The 19,574-nt window shown below is 38.5% G+C and overlaps 4 protein-coding genes and 1 long non-coding RNA gene across 5 annotated transcripts; 3 read left to right on the forward strand and 2 right to left on the reverse strand.

Moving 5' to 3' along the window:
* Positions 1-3,584: 3,584 nt before the first annotated feature.
* Positions 3,585-4,309, forward strand: LOC149407578 (uncharacterized). Its single transcript, XM_089620858.1, has 2 exons — positions 3,585-3,873; positions 3,963-4,309. The coding sequence occupies exons 1-2, from the start codon at positions 3,585-3,587 to the stop codon at positions 4,307-4,309; spliced, it is 636 nt and encodes a 211-aa protein (XP_089476984.1).
* A 458-nt stretch (positions 4,310-4,767) lies between these two features.
* LOC149407579 (uncharacterized) lies at positions 4,768-5,178 on the forward strand. Its single transcript, XR_016296305.1, has 3 exons — positions 4,768-4,907; positions 4,962-5,027; positions 5,112-5,178. It is a non-coding gene; the product is annotated as an uncharacterized LOC149407579 (long non-coding RNA).
* Positions 5,179-5,296: 118 nt separating this feature from the next.
* On the forward strand, positions 5,297-6,276 carry LOC149407580 (uncharacterized). Its single transcript, XM_089620871.1, has 5 exons — positions 5,297-5,320; positions 5,425-5,481; positions 5,560-5,607; positions 5,676-5,939; positions 6,028-6,276. Exons 1-5 carry the CDS (start codon positions 5,297-5,299, stop codon positions 6,274-6,276), a joined length of 642 nt encoding a protein of 213 aa, XP_089476997.1.
* A 1,381-nt stretch (positions 6,277-7,657) lies between these two features.
* LOC149407581 (protein FAR1-RELATED SEQUENCE 6-like) lies at positions 7,658-8,571 on the reverse strand. Its single transcript, XM_089620882.1, has 3 exons — positions 8,445-8,571; positions 7,740-8,311; positions 7,658-7,690 (listed from the first exon to the last, which is right to left on the reverse strand). Exons 1-3 carry the CDS (start codon positions 8,569-8,571, stop codon positions 7,658-7,660), a joined length of 732 nt encoding a protein of 243 aa, XP_089477008.1.
* A 7,521-nt stretch (positions 8,572-16,092) lies between these two features.
* Positions 16,093-18,545, reverse strand: LOC149407582 (uncharacterized). The gene is made up of 5 exons (XM_089620893.1): positions 18,408-18,545; positions 18,155-18,337; positions 17,120-17,784; positions 16,817-16,954; positions 16,093-16,449 (listed from the first exon to the last, which is right to left on the reverse strand). The coding sequence occupies exons 3-5, from the start codon at positions 17,486-17,488 to the stop codon at positions 16,093-16,095; spliced, it is 864 nt and encodes a 287-aa protein (XP_089477019.1). The 5' UTR covers positions 17,489-17,784; positions 18,155-18,337; positions 18,408-18,545.
* Positions 18,546-19,574: the final 1,029 nt, after the last annotated feature.

Consider the following 19,574-nt stretch of genomic DNA (forward strand, 5'->3'; position numbering starts at 1 on the left):
ATCGTCGCTAATAGTTTTTGACACATTTAGCGACGATAAAATCGTCGCTAAATCATTTCGTTTAAATTAATTTGGGGGGATTTTTCCCTCTTTAAATTTCGTTAAAATTCGATATTAAATCCAAACTATTAGCGAAGATAATATCGTCGCTAATTGTTTTCCCACGAACTTAGCGACGAATAGAAATAATTAGCGACGAAAATATCGTCGCTAATTATATTTGCCGCCAAACTTTAGAAGTTTTGGCACCAAATAATTTGCGACGATAAATTCGTCGCTAAAAGGGTGATTAGCGAATATAAATTAGCGACGATTACGTTGTCGCTAATACTTCCGTAGCTAAATGTCATATTTCTAGTAGTGCTGGATAGCTTATGCGCTTCAATGTTGATCCAAAGTTACTTACGAAGAAACATACCAATGATATCGAAGGGGTGCCTGCTGCTCCAGATGTTCAAGGAGATGTTCTTCCATCCTCCTCCAGTGCAGGTACACCTTCTTCTATTTCTTCTGCTATGAAGCAGAGGATTATTAGGAAGCTTGAATCTGAGATCAAGGAGAAAAGACTACTGAAATCAATAGGATAATAGTGTCAATGATGAAGTTGACTGCTGTCATGCGCAACCTCAAGTACCCGGTGGAATATATTCATGCTAAAGAAGAAAATGAATATGAAGATACCGTTTCATGAATAAGAATGTAATTTTTTTCTTGCTTGATTTCTTTTAGTATGTTAAGCTCTTTTTACTCTCAAGCTAAACTTTATTATTCCCCTGGGTTATCTTTTTATGGAAAAAATGGGGAGTATATTATGGTTGAGTGCTTTTTTTTTTTTTTTTTTAATTATAATAGCTAGGCTTAAACAATGATTTATTTCTTTTTGCTTGAACGAATTTGAACTGGTGGTTATTTTGTTTTGCTCGAAGTACTTTGCGTAGTGTCTGTTTGTTTTGTCAAAAAAAATACCAGTGGGGAGATTGTTGCATCCTCCTCTATGGCATGATTAGTTTGGAAAAACAATTTTGTTAAGGTTGTTCGAGTGAAGCTGCAAGAAGTTGTTCAAGGTCTGGGTTACTTATGTAGAATTGTCCTCTCGTGCTAACAAAATAGGAGCTTCCTAGTTTTCTGTTTTGAATATATTGGGCATGTATCATCGAATATTTGGTTTCAAATTATGTGTGATTCGCGAGAGATTTGTAGGTTGACATAGTAAAGCTCATTGTGAGTCGAATTAAAACATTCAATTTTTTAGGAAAATTGAATGCCTCATTAAGCGTTGAGCTAGTCTCTCTGCCTCAGAGCTCTTCATCGACTACTAGCGCTTGGTGCTTGCAATTCCTGAATCACTGCCTTGATCAGAGTTTGTGAGTGTGTGTGTTTGCAGTACTTGATAATCTTTGAGAGAAGATGTGTGAAACATAGAGAGAGAGAAACTCTCTAATCTGAGGGGAGTTCGGATTGGCATCCATTGAAAAACTTAACGACGATGGAGGGAGTCATCAAGCTTAATGTTCTTATTCCTTGGATTGGTTGATTGTTTTCACCGAGATGTATCAGTCCTCTTGAGTGGGTGGTTTATCGTCGAACATGGTTACCAATTCTTCGTGTCTTTTGCTGCTTTTTGTGTGATTGTTTGTTTCATTATCACTTTAATTAAAACTGCCCAAAAAAAAGTCAGTTGCTCGTATTGTTTCAGCCGCTAGTTGAACAACTATCTTGATCACGTTAAGTAATTCAATAACTAATCTTTTATAAATTTTAATTAAATAGTCATTATGGTGATGTTACATTGTTTGGAAGTTTCTAGCATTTCATTTATGCTATTGGAATATGATGAGTTTTTTTACAACTATAAACGTCTTTTTGGGTTTGTTAATAAAATCTCGTGATTATTTAATTGAAATTTACTAAAAATTAATTATATAGCAAAACTTGAGTTTCCGATGAGTGTATATTTATTGAACTCCCAATAAATTTTTTTTTATTTGTTTATTTACGCGTAGTGTGAGACTATGTTTGGAGTCTTTGGAGTCATGTCGAAAGCAACAACATCGATTGTCTTTGTTTGTTGTGCTTGGAAGTAATTTTTTTTAAGAGAATAAAAGGGAGACAGTGTGGAGATAGACACATGCATAGCCTATTAATGTGTAAATATGTTCGGATATTCATATTACACTCGTTGTTTTTCGAAGGAAAATATTTTTAATTTCCGTTGCACATTTTCCCAATTTGACATTCTTTATATTGATTTGTTTTTCAATCAAAACAACATGATAAATATTGAGACACATATTAATAATACTTGTTTTAAGGTTTGACACGACCAGATATAAACATGTGAAAATCACATTTTAGTTACGTGTTTTTTTTTTTTTTTTTTTTTTTTTTTTCTCTTTTTACAAAAAATGATAGGTGAACGTTTTACATCACGAAAACAATGAATTTTAAATGTGAATGTTTATTTTTACCATCCAATAAACTTATCGTATACAATATACGGTTAACATTTAATATAAATATATAATTTAATCAGTAACATATATATGTATATATATAAATCTCTATAATATATATTTTATTTATGGGTAATTAAGCCAAATAGCCTCACGAAAATGGCCAATTTAATTTTAGCCAACGTTTTGTAAATATGTGGTAAATAGCCGCAAGGATTTATTTACAACTAATGTTGGGCGATTATACCCTCACATTTTCCCGCCCACTAATATGCGGGTCATTAATCAGAATCAACACTAATATTCGGATATTAATGCATGCGTAAATCGAGGAGCATTTATGAGATACGACGCGGCTAAATCTCCACACGCAACTGCTCAAAATATTTTTTCAAAACGAAAAAAAATCCCCAAAATATAGCGACGAAGAAACCGCACGAATTTGAACCAAAAAATAAGAGTCAACACACTTATTTACAAAATCGAAATCGTAACCAGAAGAGGGAAACATCGATGACGAAGAAGAACGAACAGAGGTTAGTAAATAAAGGAAAATAAAATTCGTTTCGAACTTTTTTATATATGTGGCGTTGCATGTATATGAAATCGACTGATTTTTCAAAATCGCTAGGACTGATAATTGTGTTTTCCCTTTTTTCTTTGGTTTCACACAAAATCGCTGTGATATAGAACAATGGCGAAGAAATCCCCCTCAAAGAAAAAAAAAACAAGTTGCAGAGAATCAAGAAAAGGGGATTAAATCAAGTCGGGGAAAAACAAATGCAACAAGGGTAAGTTTTTTTGTCCGAACTTTTATTTTCATTGTCCATAATGTTAATAAACTTAAATAATTCAAAACATAAGTTTAAAGTCAGAATAAATTTTAGAGTACTGACCGCTTGATTTAAATTTGAAAAATAAAACGAAATGTTATTGGGCTGAATGTAAATGGTTACTAATTTGTGGTTGTAAATACATATAATATTGGGCTGAATGTAAATACTAAAGTATAGCAGATATATACTATGAAGTAGTGTAAAAAATTGTTAAAGATGGGGATGATATTAAGGTTGTAAATAACAGCGTCGTGTAAATAAGTTTGTTAATTCTATTTGTGTGCAGATTGGGGACATGATAGTAGAAAGGAAGAACTGGGATTTAAAACAACGAATCATAGTTCATTCATCTTTCAGCATCATTGAAACCCTCATGCCACTCCTAGAAACAGAATATCAACAGGAGCTGTTCAGTCGTGGGCCATTTGCTCATCTTCAACACCGTAAAGGCCATGTATATCCCAAAAAACTGGCACATTTACTCGTGCTCAGTCAAGTAGAGTCCAAGAATGTTGATGAACTTCATTTCAATGTATGTGGAAACATATTGGTTTTCAATATCTATGACTTTGAGATAATATCAGGTAAATGTCAAACTTACTACTTGCTGAGAATATCAAAAATGATTTGTAAATTGCCGAGTTATTTACAGTTTAAGGACTGTGATTTACAGGACTGAATTGCGAACGCGTGCCACGTATACACGACAAGCTACGCTCCGATAATCCTTTGAAGGATGAGTACTTCAAGGTGACAGGAACACAGCGTGCACAATTCTTACTTGGAATTCTCAGCGGCAAATTTGGAGGTACGGACGAAGAACGAGTGGCACTTATTAACCTGGCCATTCTAGAGACAATGATTCTGCCTAGGGAACGGCAAGCTAAAATTCCCGATGACCACTTAAAAATGGCCATTGACACGGAATTATTCAAAAGTTATCCGTGGGGCACGGTTAGCTTCAACGCTCTATGCCATTCCCTAAAGAAATCCAAAAACTATGCTGCTGAGAAAACATGATTCAATATAGAAGGCTTCCTACATCCATTAATTGCTTGGGCATATGAGGTCATTCCAGAGTTTGAAGCCCAAGGATATGCCACTCGTACAAAAGAAATGTCCATACCTCGCCTCCTCAAATGGAATTTCAATTACAGCCCAGAGTACGACGAACTTCAACAATATATCTTCGACAATGAATCGGTATTTGAAATCAAATTACTAATCTCTAAGTTCTTCTTTGAATATGTTAATAATTGCTTGTAAATAATTGTTGTCTTTGTTGTAGCTGCGCATTAATCTAGTAGATGCTACTGAAGAAGAACATGCAGCTGGGTACATAGAACGAGTAGACGCTGTTAGTCCCGTGACTTCCCCAAAATCTGTTGAAAAAGGAAAAGGAGTGGCTAGCAGTTCTAATGGTTTGGAAAGTGATACAACAACAAACTCCTCAGATGATGTCCATATGAAGTTGGAATACGCTCTCGAAACAATAGAAATGCTGAAGAAACGTGTCGAAGAGGCGCATGAAAAGTACGACGCCTTATTGGATGTATTTCAAGTGTACATCCGGAAAGATTACAATGAAACAACACGACAACAACCCAGACAAGAACAGGTAGTAAATTTGATTTATTTATCCAATTAACAAAAAAATAACAATCAGTTACAGGTCTCAAGTGGAGCACCACCTACTAAGACAACTGAAATTCCAAATCAAACTCCAATTAATGTTCAGGTACAGTATAGCCATTGCGTTTAAATAAGTAACAACATAACACTGAAATATGTGTTTAACCGACTCTACCATTATGTCTAACAGGATACACCACCTACCAATCAACCCAAAGTGACCACACCTGTGGAAATCCCAACAACAACAGAGGTACTCTATACTATTTACATATGTTAACATGTAGTAGAATATCGTATGTATTTATCAATTTACAGGTACCTGAAGTTAGGAATGTAGCAAAACCAAAGCCAACTCAAGTGACCCTAACGAACATGGTAGTCACTGAGCATATTATTGTCATAAAGCATTTGTTAGCGTGCATGCTATGTACATAGTATATAGAGTTTTTGTTGGCCATAATATATTGTTAATCGTATACTTATTTACAACTTATTTACAGATGCTACGAAAAAGAGCTTCAACAGTGGAGCAAAAAATTCCTGATACTGTGTCTATGGTACAAAATTAATTTAATTGAACTTACAAAAATGTCCTGTAATTTACTATCAGGTTGTTTACTAATATTTTATGGTAGGATATTTCACCACTACTTGGAATGGAAAAGGTAGCACGTTATAGTCCGGTACGGCAAATAAATATAAGTTTGTAATATGTTGCAATTAGATTAAGACTAACAATGACTTCTAACAGGATGATTTGCAGAAGCTACAAGATGATTGGGTTTTTACCGTAAATGATGTGTTGAATAGCATTCCTAACAAGTACGAATTTGAACACCATCCACAGGTTGTTCAAGAGAGTGTGGCCAAGCAAGAAGTTGTAAACAAGCAAGTTTACAAGCGCTTGAGAAAGAATGGCCAACCAATTCCAAAGCATACAATGCCAACGACAAATCAGCCACCTCCATTGGTGACCGAAGATATCCAAACCCAAAATGTTGCACACAACCCGCAGGTAACTAATAATGTTCTAACAAAATGTTAAAAATTGGGAAATTAATAGTGGTTAATTTATCATATTGTGATTATTTGTAAATTAACAGGTAGTTAACAAGGTCACCGATGATGAAAAGCAAAAAAAGATAGGAAGGACGTTGCCAAATCCACAGCCTGTCACACAACGTCCAAAGCGCACATGTAGGAAATCAGTGTTTACTACCTCACCATACGTCACCGAATCTAGAGCTAAGAAGAATGAAGAAGGAGGTCCTAACAAAATACCAGATGGCCAGGACACAAGCCAAATGGGAGATGAAGAAAGCAGCCAACCATCTTTTGATATTGGAATTTGAGATCTGTTATTTACTAAACTCTAGTAGAATTGCACCTAAGTTTTTTTTATAAACATAGCAACTATGTCACTTTTGGCTACTGCATGAATGTTAATTAGCGCATGATGCTAATTTTGGTGTTAAGGTCGTTGATATAACCTCTTTTACAAATTAAATTGGAATATTTTGAGTATTGACTACAATGCGGCCATATTTTAACCTTTCAATATGTTAATGAAATATTATTTACAAGCAATTAACAGTATTAGAACGTGTGAAGTTCTGTTAATGTACATCTTATTTACCATAAATTTACAACTTAAAAGTTAAGACCATTTGATTATTTTAACCTTTCAATATGTTAATAGGAATATTATTTACAAGCAATTAACAGTATTAGAACGTGTGAAGTTCTGTTAATGTACATCTTATTTACCATAAATTTACAACTTAAAAGTTAAGTCCATTTGATTATAAGAAGTACAGAAATAAGGTATTTAATGAATAATGTCATAACAACTAATTCAAAACATACATGTGCGTGTGTAACTTTGTTACATGAATAGAAAATGAATCTCATGTTCTTAAGATTAACAATATGCATAAAACATCAAATTTTCAATAAATAAACATAAAATTATTCAAAATAAAAAAACAACGCAAACATCAACAGCGAAAAATAGACTTTATTAAAGACAACTCATTAACCAACTATCTTAGGCAGCCCCTTTTGTTATGACCATTCTGGCCACATTTGCCACATCTTTGATTGTACGGGTGGAATTTTTCATGCTTCGACCGATACCTCTTCTCTTTTGGTCGCCCGGCTTGACGTTTATGAATGGGAGGCTTTATAACTTGAGCATCCATAGGGAGATCCCAATCGCCTTCATGAGAAATAGGGAAAACATCTTTCTCATACGTGGCAGCGAAGTATTCTTGACTATAATATGCTGGCACAAAATCAATAGGACGTAAATTTTTCCTATATAAAGCCGCACAAGCATGAGAACAAGGAAAGTCTTCAAGCTGCCAATAACAACATGTGCAAGTTCTAATAGAAACATCAACAACTCTACGAATTGCCCCATCAACAACTTCAAATTCGTTGTCGTTAATGGCATTAACCTGCAGTTGCGTGTAAATAATTATTGTCACATTTGTAGATTTAAAACTGTTAATGTGTTAATAGATTGTAAATAACAGTATATGCTGTTAATAAGCTGTAAATAATGATACGTTATTAACAGAATCTCAAAAAATATGTAACTCACATTCATAGATCGAGCAGCCTCCTGCGAATCAAATAGTATCTTGAACCCAGTTCCTGTTAGTCCTGATTGCATCTTTGGAATTAGCTCCCTCTTCTTGTGGATCCAGTTTTGAATTAGACTTCTATAACTCAAAACAAGACATGCAACCGGCCAGCCTCTTGCTTCTCGCAAAACAGCATTCAAACACTCAGAGATGTTTGTGGTCATAACATCGAACCTCTTTCCCGGAAACTTGCTCCTAGCCCACAACTCTGGATCGGCTTTGAGAAGATACTTTTTGATTTTTACTTTGTTGTTGGAGAGTATATTAAGCCAATATTCAAACTCTCTTACAGAATAGGCTTTAGCACATCTATAGAAAAGTGGCTGAATGTATGTTTTACCAAATTTTGCCTTCACATTACACCAAAGATGTTGCATGCATATAGCAAATTTCGCCTCCGGGAATACATTGCCAACTGCCTTGTAAATTGACTTGTGCCTATCCGAAACAAATACCAAGTCTTTTCTAACACCATAAACAATTCGAAGATGATTCATAAACCAAGACCAAGATTTGTCATTCTCGGAATCCACAATACTAAAGGCTAATGGAAACAAGTGATTATCACCATCTAGAGCAGTGGCCAAAAGTAATGTACCATAAGATTTGCCTTTCAGGAAAGTACCATCAACAGATATTACTGGGCGGCAAAATTGAAATCCGTGAACAGAAGCTCCAAATGCCAAAAAGAAATACCTAAATGTCCCATCAGATTCAATCTCGGTCACAGTATAAGACCCTGGAAACATAACAAAAAAAGTATGTAAATAAGTCATTGATTTACAACAAGTTCAGTAAATAACCAAACAAAGACGTAAAAGTATATAGTATTTACAGACAACATTAATAGTAAATAAGCTGTAAATAAAAACCTGGATTCTTCTGTTTGATCATTTCACCAACTATTGGTAAATGACTATATGACTCCTCAAAATCACCACGAAGATCCCTCAAAGCTTCTTTACGACCTTTCCATGCACGAAAATATGTTACCTCCATATTAAATCGAGTCCTCATAATTTCAGCCACTCCTGAAGGTGTAATTTGATTTGCCAATGGGCCACGAAAGTCATCTTTGACACATTTGCTAATAAGTACAGACGATGCATGTTTATTCTTGTGCACAACAGATTTACCATAACAAGTATGTTTTTTAACATATGACCTTATGACCCATAATCCAGAATTCTTGCATACCGACGCAATTAACTTCCAGCCACACTGCATATCCGAACAACCAATACTATAACGCGTTTTACTGGATCTCAACACCTTGAATTCAAAATTGTTGCGAACTGCGGTCATGCCAATAGCCATTTGAAGAACATCTTTGCGTCTAAATACGTTATTAACATTAATATCAAAATTCATAGGAAAATTCCTCAAATCCGGTTCATCATACAAAACAACATCTGCCGGAGGTTCTTCATGACTAGCTGCGACAACTGCTTTCGACGATTCATTGCACTGATACTCAAATAAGTTCACTGAAAACAGGGTAAACGTGCATGAGAAATCAGTTATCAAAACTGCATAAATATATTAAAAACCCATACCTGAATCGATCAAAGAAAACGACGACCATTCATCCATGCTTTTGGAGATTTATTTTCAGGGACTAAATTTTTTTTCAAAACGTTGAAACCTGGAAAATAAAAGTTGAACGTCTATTGGCGGCCAAATTAATTTGAATAAGCGTTCACAAATAACAACTGAATATATTATCAATAAAAAGAATAATTATTAACAGATATCTAGGATATTTTTTGTATCAAAATTGGAAACTAATCGCCTAATATGATGCGCTCATATTAACTGCTTCCACGTAATCAAAATTATGCGATCAGAATAGTTGAAACCTGGAAAATAAAAGTTGAACGTTTATTGGCGGCCAAATTAATTAAGAATTAGCGTTCAAAAATAACAACTGAATATATTTTCAATAAAAAGAATAATTATTAACAGATATCAAGGATATTTTTTGTATCAAAATTGGAAACTAATCGCCTAATATGATGCGTTCATATTAACTGCATCCACGTAATCAATTATGTGATCAGAATAACTGCTTCCACGTTTTCAGTAACTGCATCCAAGATCATTATAACTGCAGCCACGTTTTCCATAAATTCGGGATTTTGATTATTGAGTAATTACAAGTTGCCGAAGTTTTTTTCAAAATTCAAACTAAAAAACTGCCTAAAAAAGAATTACGTAATCGGTCAACCAAGGGCAAATGAGTAAAAAATTCTTCTTAAATGAGTTGCCACGTAATCACTGAGGCTATTTACGGATTATTAACGAAACGTTGGCTACTTTTAAATTGGACGAGTTTCAGTGGCTTATACAGCCAATTTTTTGTTTATTTAATCATATACTGGTTATTGTATACAATATATTGATTATGTGATACTGCATACAATATATAGATAATGTGATTATTGTATATTATTAGTAGTGGAGAGGAGCGTCGGAGTTATGGCGGCGACGGATATATAGTATACACTATATTGATAATCTGGTTATTGTTTATTGTTGGCGTCAAAGAGTGGCGTCGGAGTCACGATGACGATGGAGACGGCCTCCCACGGACGTTTGAGCTCCGACGTGGAGGCCAAGAATTAGGCACACTTTCACATCTCGTAAATCTGATTTGTATATAATATACTAATACCACATGTCCAATCCATGGAATCGACCAGCGAGGACGAAGAGGAGTGTCGGAGCTACGCCGACGGCAGAGACGACCTCCCAGCGTTTGAGCTGATCGTCAGTGGGGATAGAGAAGAGTGTCGGAGCCATGGCGACGGCGGAGACAGCCTCCCACGGTTGTTCGAGCTTCGACGTGGTGGCGTGGAGCTCGGCACGTTTTGGCATCTCGTAGATCTTGTTTGTATATTGAGCGTGTTGAATAAAGGCACATTTTGGTCATGAAAAAAGAAATATCTCTCATTTTCGTAAGGTTTTAAAAAGTTCGTTGTTTTCGTAAAGTAGCAACTAAAATCCGTTGTTTCTGTAATTTTCTCTAAAAAATAGCGACCAGATTTTGACCATGGAGCTCTAACCATGTAATAATATTGACATTACTATTAATTATAGAAACATGTCGCCATCTCTTGGGTAGATTTTAAGATTTGAACCGCAAATTCGATTCAACTAGAAAACAATTTAAAATTGCAAAAAACAAAATAACGCGCATATTTATTATTGTACACTCTCAATGTGAAAATTACGTCCATTTTGTTGCCGCATATCTCATTAATAACCTAAAACGGAAGTTGTGTTTACAATTCTTTCTCGGGATCCGCGTCATAATCATCGTATGGTATTCTGTCTTATCGGTGAATAATACTACATATACATGCATGCGATGTTCTCTAAACTAAATAAAATAAAATAAATGTTTAGTTTTAGAATCGTAATACATTTTACGTGCTACTGAGTTTACTAACATAGCATTGAAAGGCAGCTAAAATTTTACGAATAAGTAATTAAAAATTATTCAACCTATTTTTATGGGGTTTTGACAGCAATAATACCATCTTGTTGTCACTTACCATATTTAGCCCAAAACCAATATTTTGACACATATGTTACTTTGACTAGGAAAGAGAAATAAAAATTTCCTCAATTACCCTCCCCTCAGATCTTCCTTCTTGCGCTCTCTCTCTCATCTTCACTCTCTCTTTCACGCTCTCTGAAAAAAAACCCTCATTCACGCTCTCTCTCATTCACGCTGACTCAGATCTTCATTTCCCTCCAAGCATCTCTCTCATTCACGCTCACTCTTCAATCGCTCACCCTCTTCAGCGTGGGTCCAAGTCTTCTCCGGCCACCGTCGTCAGATCTGGGTCGAGTGTCTTCTCTGGCGTCAAATCTGGGTAAGAAGCTTGTTCTTCTAACAACTAAGAGCTATTTTTAGTGATTCCGTTCAGTTTGAACGTGTTCCAAAGGTTTTTTGAGTTTTTACTTCGCCAAAAATGGTGTTTGGAATTTCAGTGTTGAAATTTTCCAGGTGTCACGAAGTGGGTACAACCAGGCGTGTTGAACTTCGTGACACTAGTGTCACGAACTGGATTCACTTCGTGACACTAGTGTCACGAACTGGATGTTTTTCCATGTTAATAACCGTCTTTTAATACTCATTTCTAATACTGAGTGAACGTATACAGGTATGGCGGAAATATGTTTATATGCTAAGCATAGCGGGAAATGGGTAAAACCGGGCGTATATCAAGAGGGTGGTACTCTTACGCTTTTACTTCCTACCAAATTGAATTACCAAAGTTTGATGCAAACATTGTATGCTCGGTTGAACGAGACCCCTGCAACGCATTCAATCAACGTCAAACATGAAGCTGACGGGCTCATACCGCCAACCATAGACGACGACAAAAGTTTGCGATGTTATTTGTACTTGAGGAAGAACGAACCGAACCGGACGAAGTTGAATCTTGTACTTGAGATTAGTCCGGAGGCATTTCAGGATAAAAAAGCGGATGGCGCGTCTTCTCCACGGGTTGGATCCACTTCAACAGCAAACACAAGCGAGAGTGGATTTGGTTGCAATCGAAGCAGGATCATTCCAAACATGCCGAGTCCTATATCCGAGGCACGTGAATGGGACGTACCAAGTCCGGAGGCTTTCGACAATGATACTGTTGGGTTGGATGACATGAATACTGTTAGCCAGGCAACACCCCAACCCAGAAGGTCTCCACCACCAGTTATTTTGTCAATAGAGGCTCCACCACAGACTCAACACCAGGAAGAGCCTCCTCTTCCACCACAGCCGCCAACTCGATCACAAAGAAAAGAGAATGTATCGAGCCAAGAGAATGGGGGGTGTTCGGTTACGGCTCCCGAATCAAATACATGTGTCGAGAGTAACGATATTGAGGTGTTGGATATTTTATCTCCGGTAAGAGTAAAAAAAAAAGGATTATATGCAAACAAAGCGGCGTTGTTGAAGCATTTGCGGATGGATGCAATCAATAATCATTATCGGTTCAAAACGAAGAACTCATCTCCGCTCAAACTTCATGTCATTTGTGCGGGTAAAAATTGTGATTGGGCGGTCCGGGCAGTTAAGCTAAAGAACACGGATTGTTTTGAAATTAGAAGGTAAAATTTCACGACCTAAAAACTGATTTTATTTGAAATTTCATTTCTCTTCGTAGATGAATCAGTCCGTGACAGATCTATCACGACGTGAATCCACTCCTGACACGAGTGGATGTACTTCGTGACAGATATGTCAGGAAATGTATGCCCTTTTAATTTTAAATTGTTTTTGATCGTGTGTATGTGTTTATGGTTCAAGATATGATCCAAAACACACTTGTTCTGTGGAGGAAAGACAAAAAGGGCAACCGCAAGCTACTGCAGAGTTCGTTGGAGAGAGGGTGAAACACAAATTTATTGATCCAACTGTACATAGTTGTACCCCAAAGGAGATTCAGAGTTACATGTGAACAGAGGTTGGAGTCAATATTTCATACAGAAAAGCATGGAGGGCAAAAGAATGTGCAATACAATCCTTGTATGGGACTGATGATGACTTATATGCCTCTCTTCCAAAATACAAGTACATGTTAGAGCAAAAGAATCCAGGTTCTCTCATCGACCTAAAAACTGACCGTCATAAATATTTCATGTACTTTTTCGTTTCTTTGGCTTCGTTCAGAGAGGGATGGAAGTATTGTCGGCCTGTTGTAATTGTTGATGCAACCTTCTTGACAAACTATCACAAGGGCAGCATGTTTACGGCTTCCGCGATGGACGCAAATGAGCAAATATTCCCGCTTGCCTATGGTATTGGTGAGTCAAAAACTTCCAAGTCCTGGTTTTATTTCTTCAACAAACTTAAGGAAGCATTGGGGGAGAGGGATAACATGGTCATCGTATCCGACTGAAAGACCGGAATCATTAACGCCGCGAAGAAAGTTTTTCCAAGAGCAGAACATGATTTTTGCGCATACCACGTGAAGAATAACGTCAAGGCAAAATTCAAAAAACTTGGCAAGGAATTCAATTGGAAGTTCTACGGTGCAGCAAAAGCGTATACTATATTTGAATATCAAAAGTTTATGCGCATGTTGGACAAGGAAGACCCGTTGATACGTCCGTACCTTGTCAACGAAGTAGGAAATGAGAAGTGGGCACGTTGTTTTTTCAAGACATCAAGGTATACGATCATAACTTCAAACAACGCAGAGTCTTTGAATGCGTTAACTGTTAAAGCAAGATCATTTCCAGTAGTGAAGTGCCTTGATTGGTTGAGGGAGAGAATGCAAGTTTGGTTCTACCAACGACGAGAAAAGGCGGCATCAACTCAAAGTGTGTTGTCAATGGAATATCATACCGAAATGTTAAAAAAACTTGCTGTCTCGGCAAATATGCAGGTTATAGTGTGTTTTTAATTTTTAAATTCTGTCACGAAATGACCCGAGTCCGTGACACTTGTGTCACAGAGTGACTTCAGTCCGTGACACATGTGTCACGGAGTGAATCCACTTCGTGACACAAGTGTCACGGACTCGGGTCATTTCGTGACACATGTGTCACGGACTGAGTGGTTATGTTTAAACTTTTTTTTGCTTATGTTTTAGGTCCGGCCTTCTGCAGTATACGAATTCGAGGTTTTAGACACAGAAGGAACACCATGGGCAGTGAACTTGATTGATAAGACGTGCTCGTGTCGAGAATTTCAAACTGATCTATTTGTATGTGTCCATGCCATTGCGGCTTGTCGCTTACGCAACCTACCAGTTGAGAGCTATTGTGCAGAGCACTACACGACCGAGTATTGGAAATTGGCGTATGCAGGGGTTATTCATCCTCAAGGAAGTGAATCGTCATGGACTTTTCCCGACGAAATCAAGCAGATCAAAGTAAATCCGCCTAACTTCTTAGGTCGTCCGGCGGGTAGACCTAAGAAGAGAAGGATTCCCTCTCTTGGGGAATCTGATGCCCCGCTTCGTAAATGTTCCCGTTGTGGAGGTGTAGGTCACAATAGAGCTACGTGTCGCAACCCAATTCCACCGGAAATGAGGGCTCCGGGGATGGGACATTGGTTTGGTTTGTAATTCGACACGTTTTATCATTGAATATCTAGAATTTCCTTGGTGTTTTGCTATGTATTACATTTTGAATGTTTTGAACTTTATTGGTATTGAAACAATGTTATTGTTAAGAAATTGAAGTTCTAAGAATACATATATAAAGTTATAAACACATACATACACTTTTAAACTACGAAATTGAAGTTCTAAGAATACATATATAAAGTTATAAACACATGCGTACAATCATAAACACATAATTTCAAGTTGCCTCAACATTGACATTTCCACGCGTGTGTAGTTTTAGCGCTCCGTGTCGGTATAATTCGGTGGTCATTTTCTGTCGATACATGATCATGTCCTCCTGTTTCAAATCAGACAATGGAAGGTCGTGCGCCAAAAACTCGGCAGTCTTGATCATAAACATGCCACAATCATTTCTGAAGGAACAAAAAACGCATGCTTTAATTGATATGTGTCATTAAGAATGTAAAATTAAGAATTAAAATATTTACCCATTGTCTTGTTGTGGCATTTGATCGTATTGGACGACCTTGAATATTTCTTCATTGGAGAGTAGAACGCCGGCGACATGCAGAACATATGGCAAAATGGTGGCCAAGTTTCTGACTTCAGTGTCCACGAGCGTTTAGTGTCCACCGGTGGAACTCATGGAGTCGTACACCGTTATACACCTTGAACGCACGTTGACAACAAGAAGATACCAGTGTCCGCCATCTATTACAGGGATGAAGACATCATCGACCCCGTCCCATGGGTCCACCAGTTGCTCCGCTCCAGACTCTCCGGTAATGTGGTCGACGACACATTTTTTCAATTTCTTCTTTAAGAATACACCCGGATCTTGACTAGCATTGAACTGAGTGTAACTATCTCGGAGATGACCGTGGACATGATGGTGAAGGAGTGACGTAACAAACCCGCATTTTTCTTCTTCCGGAGGTAGTACATCGCGACGTCCACATGCTGCACGACAAAAGATAAACATAAGCACTAAATACCTCAGTCCGTGACACAAGTGTCACAGAGTGACTTTAGTTCGTGACAGATGTGTCACGGAGTGGATTCACTCTGTGACAGATGTGTCACGGAGTCAATTCACTCCGTGACAGATGTGTCACGGAGTGGATTCACTCCGTGACAGATGTGTCACGGACTGAGTACACTCTGTGACACATGTGTCACGGAGTCAATTCACTCTGTGACACATCTGTCACGAAGTGAATTGACTCCGTGACACATCTATCACGAAGTGAATTGACTCCGTGACACATCTATCACGAAGTGAATTGACTCCGTGACACATCTGTCACGAAGTGAATTGACTCTGTGACACATCTGTCACGAAGTGAGCTGCAAAACAAGACATATTTTAAAAATTACTAACACACATTAATACCTGATCAGACAACCAACCGTCCTCGTGCCACATGTTTTAGAAGAAGGTCTTCTGGTTGATAGCCATCTGTCCAAGTTCCATAGAAGGCGCTATGGTTTCTTCCTCCGGCTTATATTTTGGTTTGCCCTGAGATATGTTCTTGTGGCCCCTCTTCAAGCCGACTTGGAACCACAACTTCATGACGTCAACGTCATCCTGGTCCGGTTGTTTGGTTACCTCCGACAGTGGCAGTTCATCAGGAAGCACGTCCGGAGCATTGGTGAACCTCAGAAAAGGCAACGCCTTTTTGGAAGGAGTAAACTTATCGGGGCTGCGTCGTTGCCGGGTCAAATGTTTCTTGATAGGTGAGTCTTCAATAAGGATATGGGGATTCGGTGTCTTCAAGTCATATATCTATCCAACAAGAGAAATAGAGTTCAAGTTTATTGTTGAGTTCAACCATAAAATAATATTTCATAACAATTATATGCTTATTTGAGTTCAAGTTTATTGTTGAGTTCAACCATAAAATAATATTTCATAACAATTATATGCTTATTTGAGTTCAAGTTTATTGTTGAGTTCAACCATAAAATAATATTTCATAACAATTATATGCTTATTTGAGTTCAAGTTTATTGTTGAGTTCAACCATAAAATAATATTTCATAACAATTTTCTGCATATTTGAGTTCAAGTTTATTGTTGAGTTCAACCATAACAATTATATGCTTCTAAACAAGTCAAGAATTAAGTTCAACCATCAAATTAATGGAGGTACCTCTTGAACCCCCTGTGTCCCTAACAACTCATACTCTTCCATAGCCTCTGCATTCATTTGGGCTTCTAGACTGAGAGGCGAATCTTCATCACCCCAAGATTGTTGACCTTGTGTGTTTTCGACGTCACTTTCGTCCTCCTGACCATTCAAAATCATTTAGTTCAACATGAGTGTAATCAAAATAACGAAATTCAGCGACTCCGTGACACTGTGTCACGCACTAAGTACACTCCGTGACACATCTGTCACGGAGTGAATCCACTCTTAAAGAAAAAAATAATATGTCTATTGCATATCTTGTACCTCTTGTTGACTGGTTTGCTTCTTTTTCCCTTTCTCGACTTCGTTTTTCTTCTTCTTTTGGTTGCCATCCTTCTTCTCCTCCTGTTTCTTGCTCTTCTTGGCGCCATCGTCCTTCTTATTCTTGTCGTCTTTGTCCTGCTTATTTTTCTTGTCCCCGTCATCGTCCTTTTTCTTCTTGTCCTCGTCGTCTTTCTTCTTCTTCTCGTATTCGTCGTCTTTCTTCTTCTTCTCTTCTTCGTCTTTCTTCTTCTTCTTCTCCTCGTCTTCCTCTTTCTTCTTCTTCTCCTCTTCTTCTTTCTTCTTATCCTCTTCTTCTTCTCTCTGCTTCTTCACTTCTTCTTCCCGCATTTTCTTCTCTTCTTCCTGCATTTTCTTCAGCTTCTCAACATATTCTTCTTCCTCTTTTTTTTCTTTTCTTTTTCCGCTCTCTTCTTCGCCATCTCTTCTTCCCACTTCTTCAATTTGGCCGCTTTCTTCTCCCGGCGCTTCTTTTCTAACTGTAACTCGTTTCTCCAATCGTAGTACTGATCTAGTTCATCAAGAGCCACTCTGTAGCTCTTCACCGCGTCCAAAATTTCTTTTTTGAACTTCCTGTAGTCGTCTTGCATATAGCGGAAACGCTCGTCGAGATTTCCAACTGAGTTTTCGAGAGAGTCGAGCCGGGACTGTCCATGACCAAAATAACAAAGTAAGCTGGCTGACGAGTAAATCCAGTGCGTGTAAGATGTGTCACGGAGTGGATTCACTCCGTGACAGATGTGTCACGGAGTGGATCCACTCCGTGACAGATGTGTCACGAAGTGAATCCACTCCGTGACACATCTGTCACAGAGTGAATCCACTCCGTGACACATCTGTCACAGAGTGGATCCACTCCGTGACACATCTGTCACGGAGTGGATCCACTCCGTGACACATCTGTCACGGAGTGAATCCACTACGTGACACATCTGTCACGGAGTGAATCCACTCCGTGACAGATGTGTCACGGAGTGGATTCATTAAAATTAAAATAGAAACCCAAAATTGTGTTACCTCAACTGTCTGTGCTTGTGAATGAGACGGTTGTTGTGGTGGTTGTGGTGGTTGTGGTGGTGGTGTTTCTGGTTGTGGGGCGTCTTTTTTGGGTTTCTTCTCCGAGCGTTTGTCCACCCCCGCCGCCGTCGTAGAAGGGGTTGCAACGCTTGAAGAAGTGTCGCCGATTCCGTGAAATTCAACCTATACGTGGGACAAGTTAACAAATGAGTGTGATCAATATTAAGTATGAATTAACCTACAAATTTATTACCTCATTGAAGTTGATTCCTCTCATGGCGGCATCCTGAACAAGTCCGATAGACTTCCACCGACGCATTATTGGCCGAGCTGTGGTGGAGACTTTCTCACAAACCCCCATGTTCGTCAGGAAAGGAAGACACTCGTACCCCCAAACCTGAACCGGCTCGACGAATCCGGGGAGATTGAGCTTCCTTTTTTTTTTACCTTGCTCCATTGGCTCGCCACCCTTCTCCACAAACTTCCGGACTTCGCCGAGAAGGTAGTTCCACACCACGTTGCCCCATGGATGGCGACCGAGTGTGTCCGTGTCCTCCACCGCCTTAATGAGCTCTATGCACGGTGTCCTGTTCTTCGCATCGTCCGCCAGGAGGACATTCAAGACGAAGTAAATTTTCAGGTAATTTACCTGAACTTCTGTCGGCCAATCTACGCTCGCCTCCAAGAATTGGTTGACCAAGTTCCGACTCAAATACTTCCCCGGGAAGAATTTTTTGAAGAGGCTGTCATTAGAAACAACCCCCTCGAACTTGAATTCCTCGTAGTCATCGACGACTTTGAGGAATGTGATCTCCTGGAAGTCTCTCTTCGTGAACTCCCGGACTTGGCCTCCAATCTCAATCAGAAGCCCGTCAGTGGTTTCGCCCTCGAAGCTCCCGGTCCTCAACACCAAGTGGCTTATAATCGCCGACGACCGGACTATTTTGGGTTGCCCCACGAACTGCCCAAAACATGATTGGGCGAATCCAGCTTGAGTCTCGGCGCTGCGGCCGAGTAAAAGAGCGAGGAAATTTTCCAATCCCCCGTGGAAGTTAAAGGAAAATCCTTCAACGTTGGACTCCGGTATAAACCGTCTCCACTCCTACACATATGAGTCAATGACATTATTAGTGAAACCATTATGCTTGAGTTCGTGACAGATGTGTCACGGACTCACCCACGTCGTGACGGATGTGTCACGGACTCGCTGACTTCGTGACACATCTGTCACGAAGTCATCAAGTCCGTGACACATCTGTCACGAACCAGGATCAAAATGAGTTTCTGACACTCACCTTTCGGGGAATAGCAGTTGTAGGACTCTCCAAGGCGGTCGCAACGCCCGATGACTCAGCCTTGTTTTTTGGCTATATCAAACACAAAACAAAATCAAATAGCTGCACATACATCTAATTAAGTC

This window comes from Urtica dioica, chromosome 1 (genome assembly GCF_054948205.1).
Source record: "Urtica dioica subsp. dioica isolate 48M chromosome 1, U.dioica_male_clone48M_v1_H2, whole genome shotgun sequence".
Taxonomy (NCBI): domain Eukaryota; kingdom Viridiplantae; phylum Streptophyta; class Magnoliopsida; order Rosales; family Urticaceae; genus Urtica; species Urtica dioica.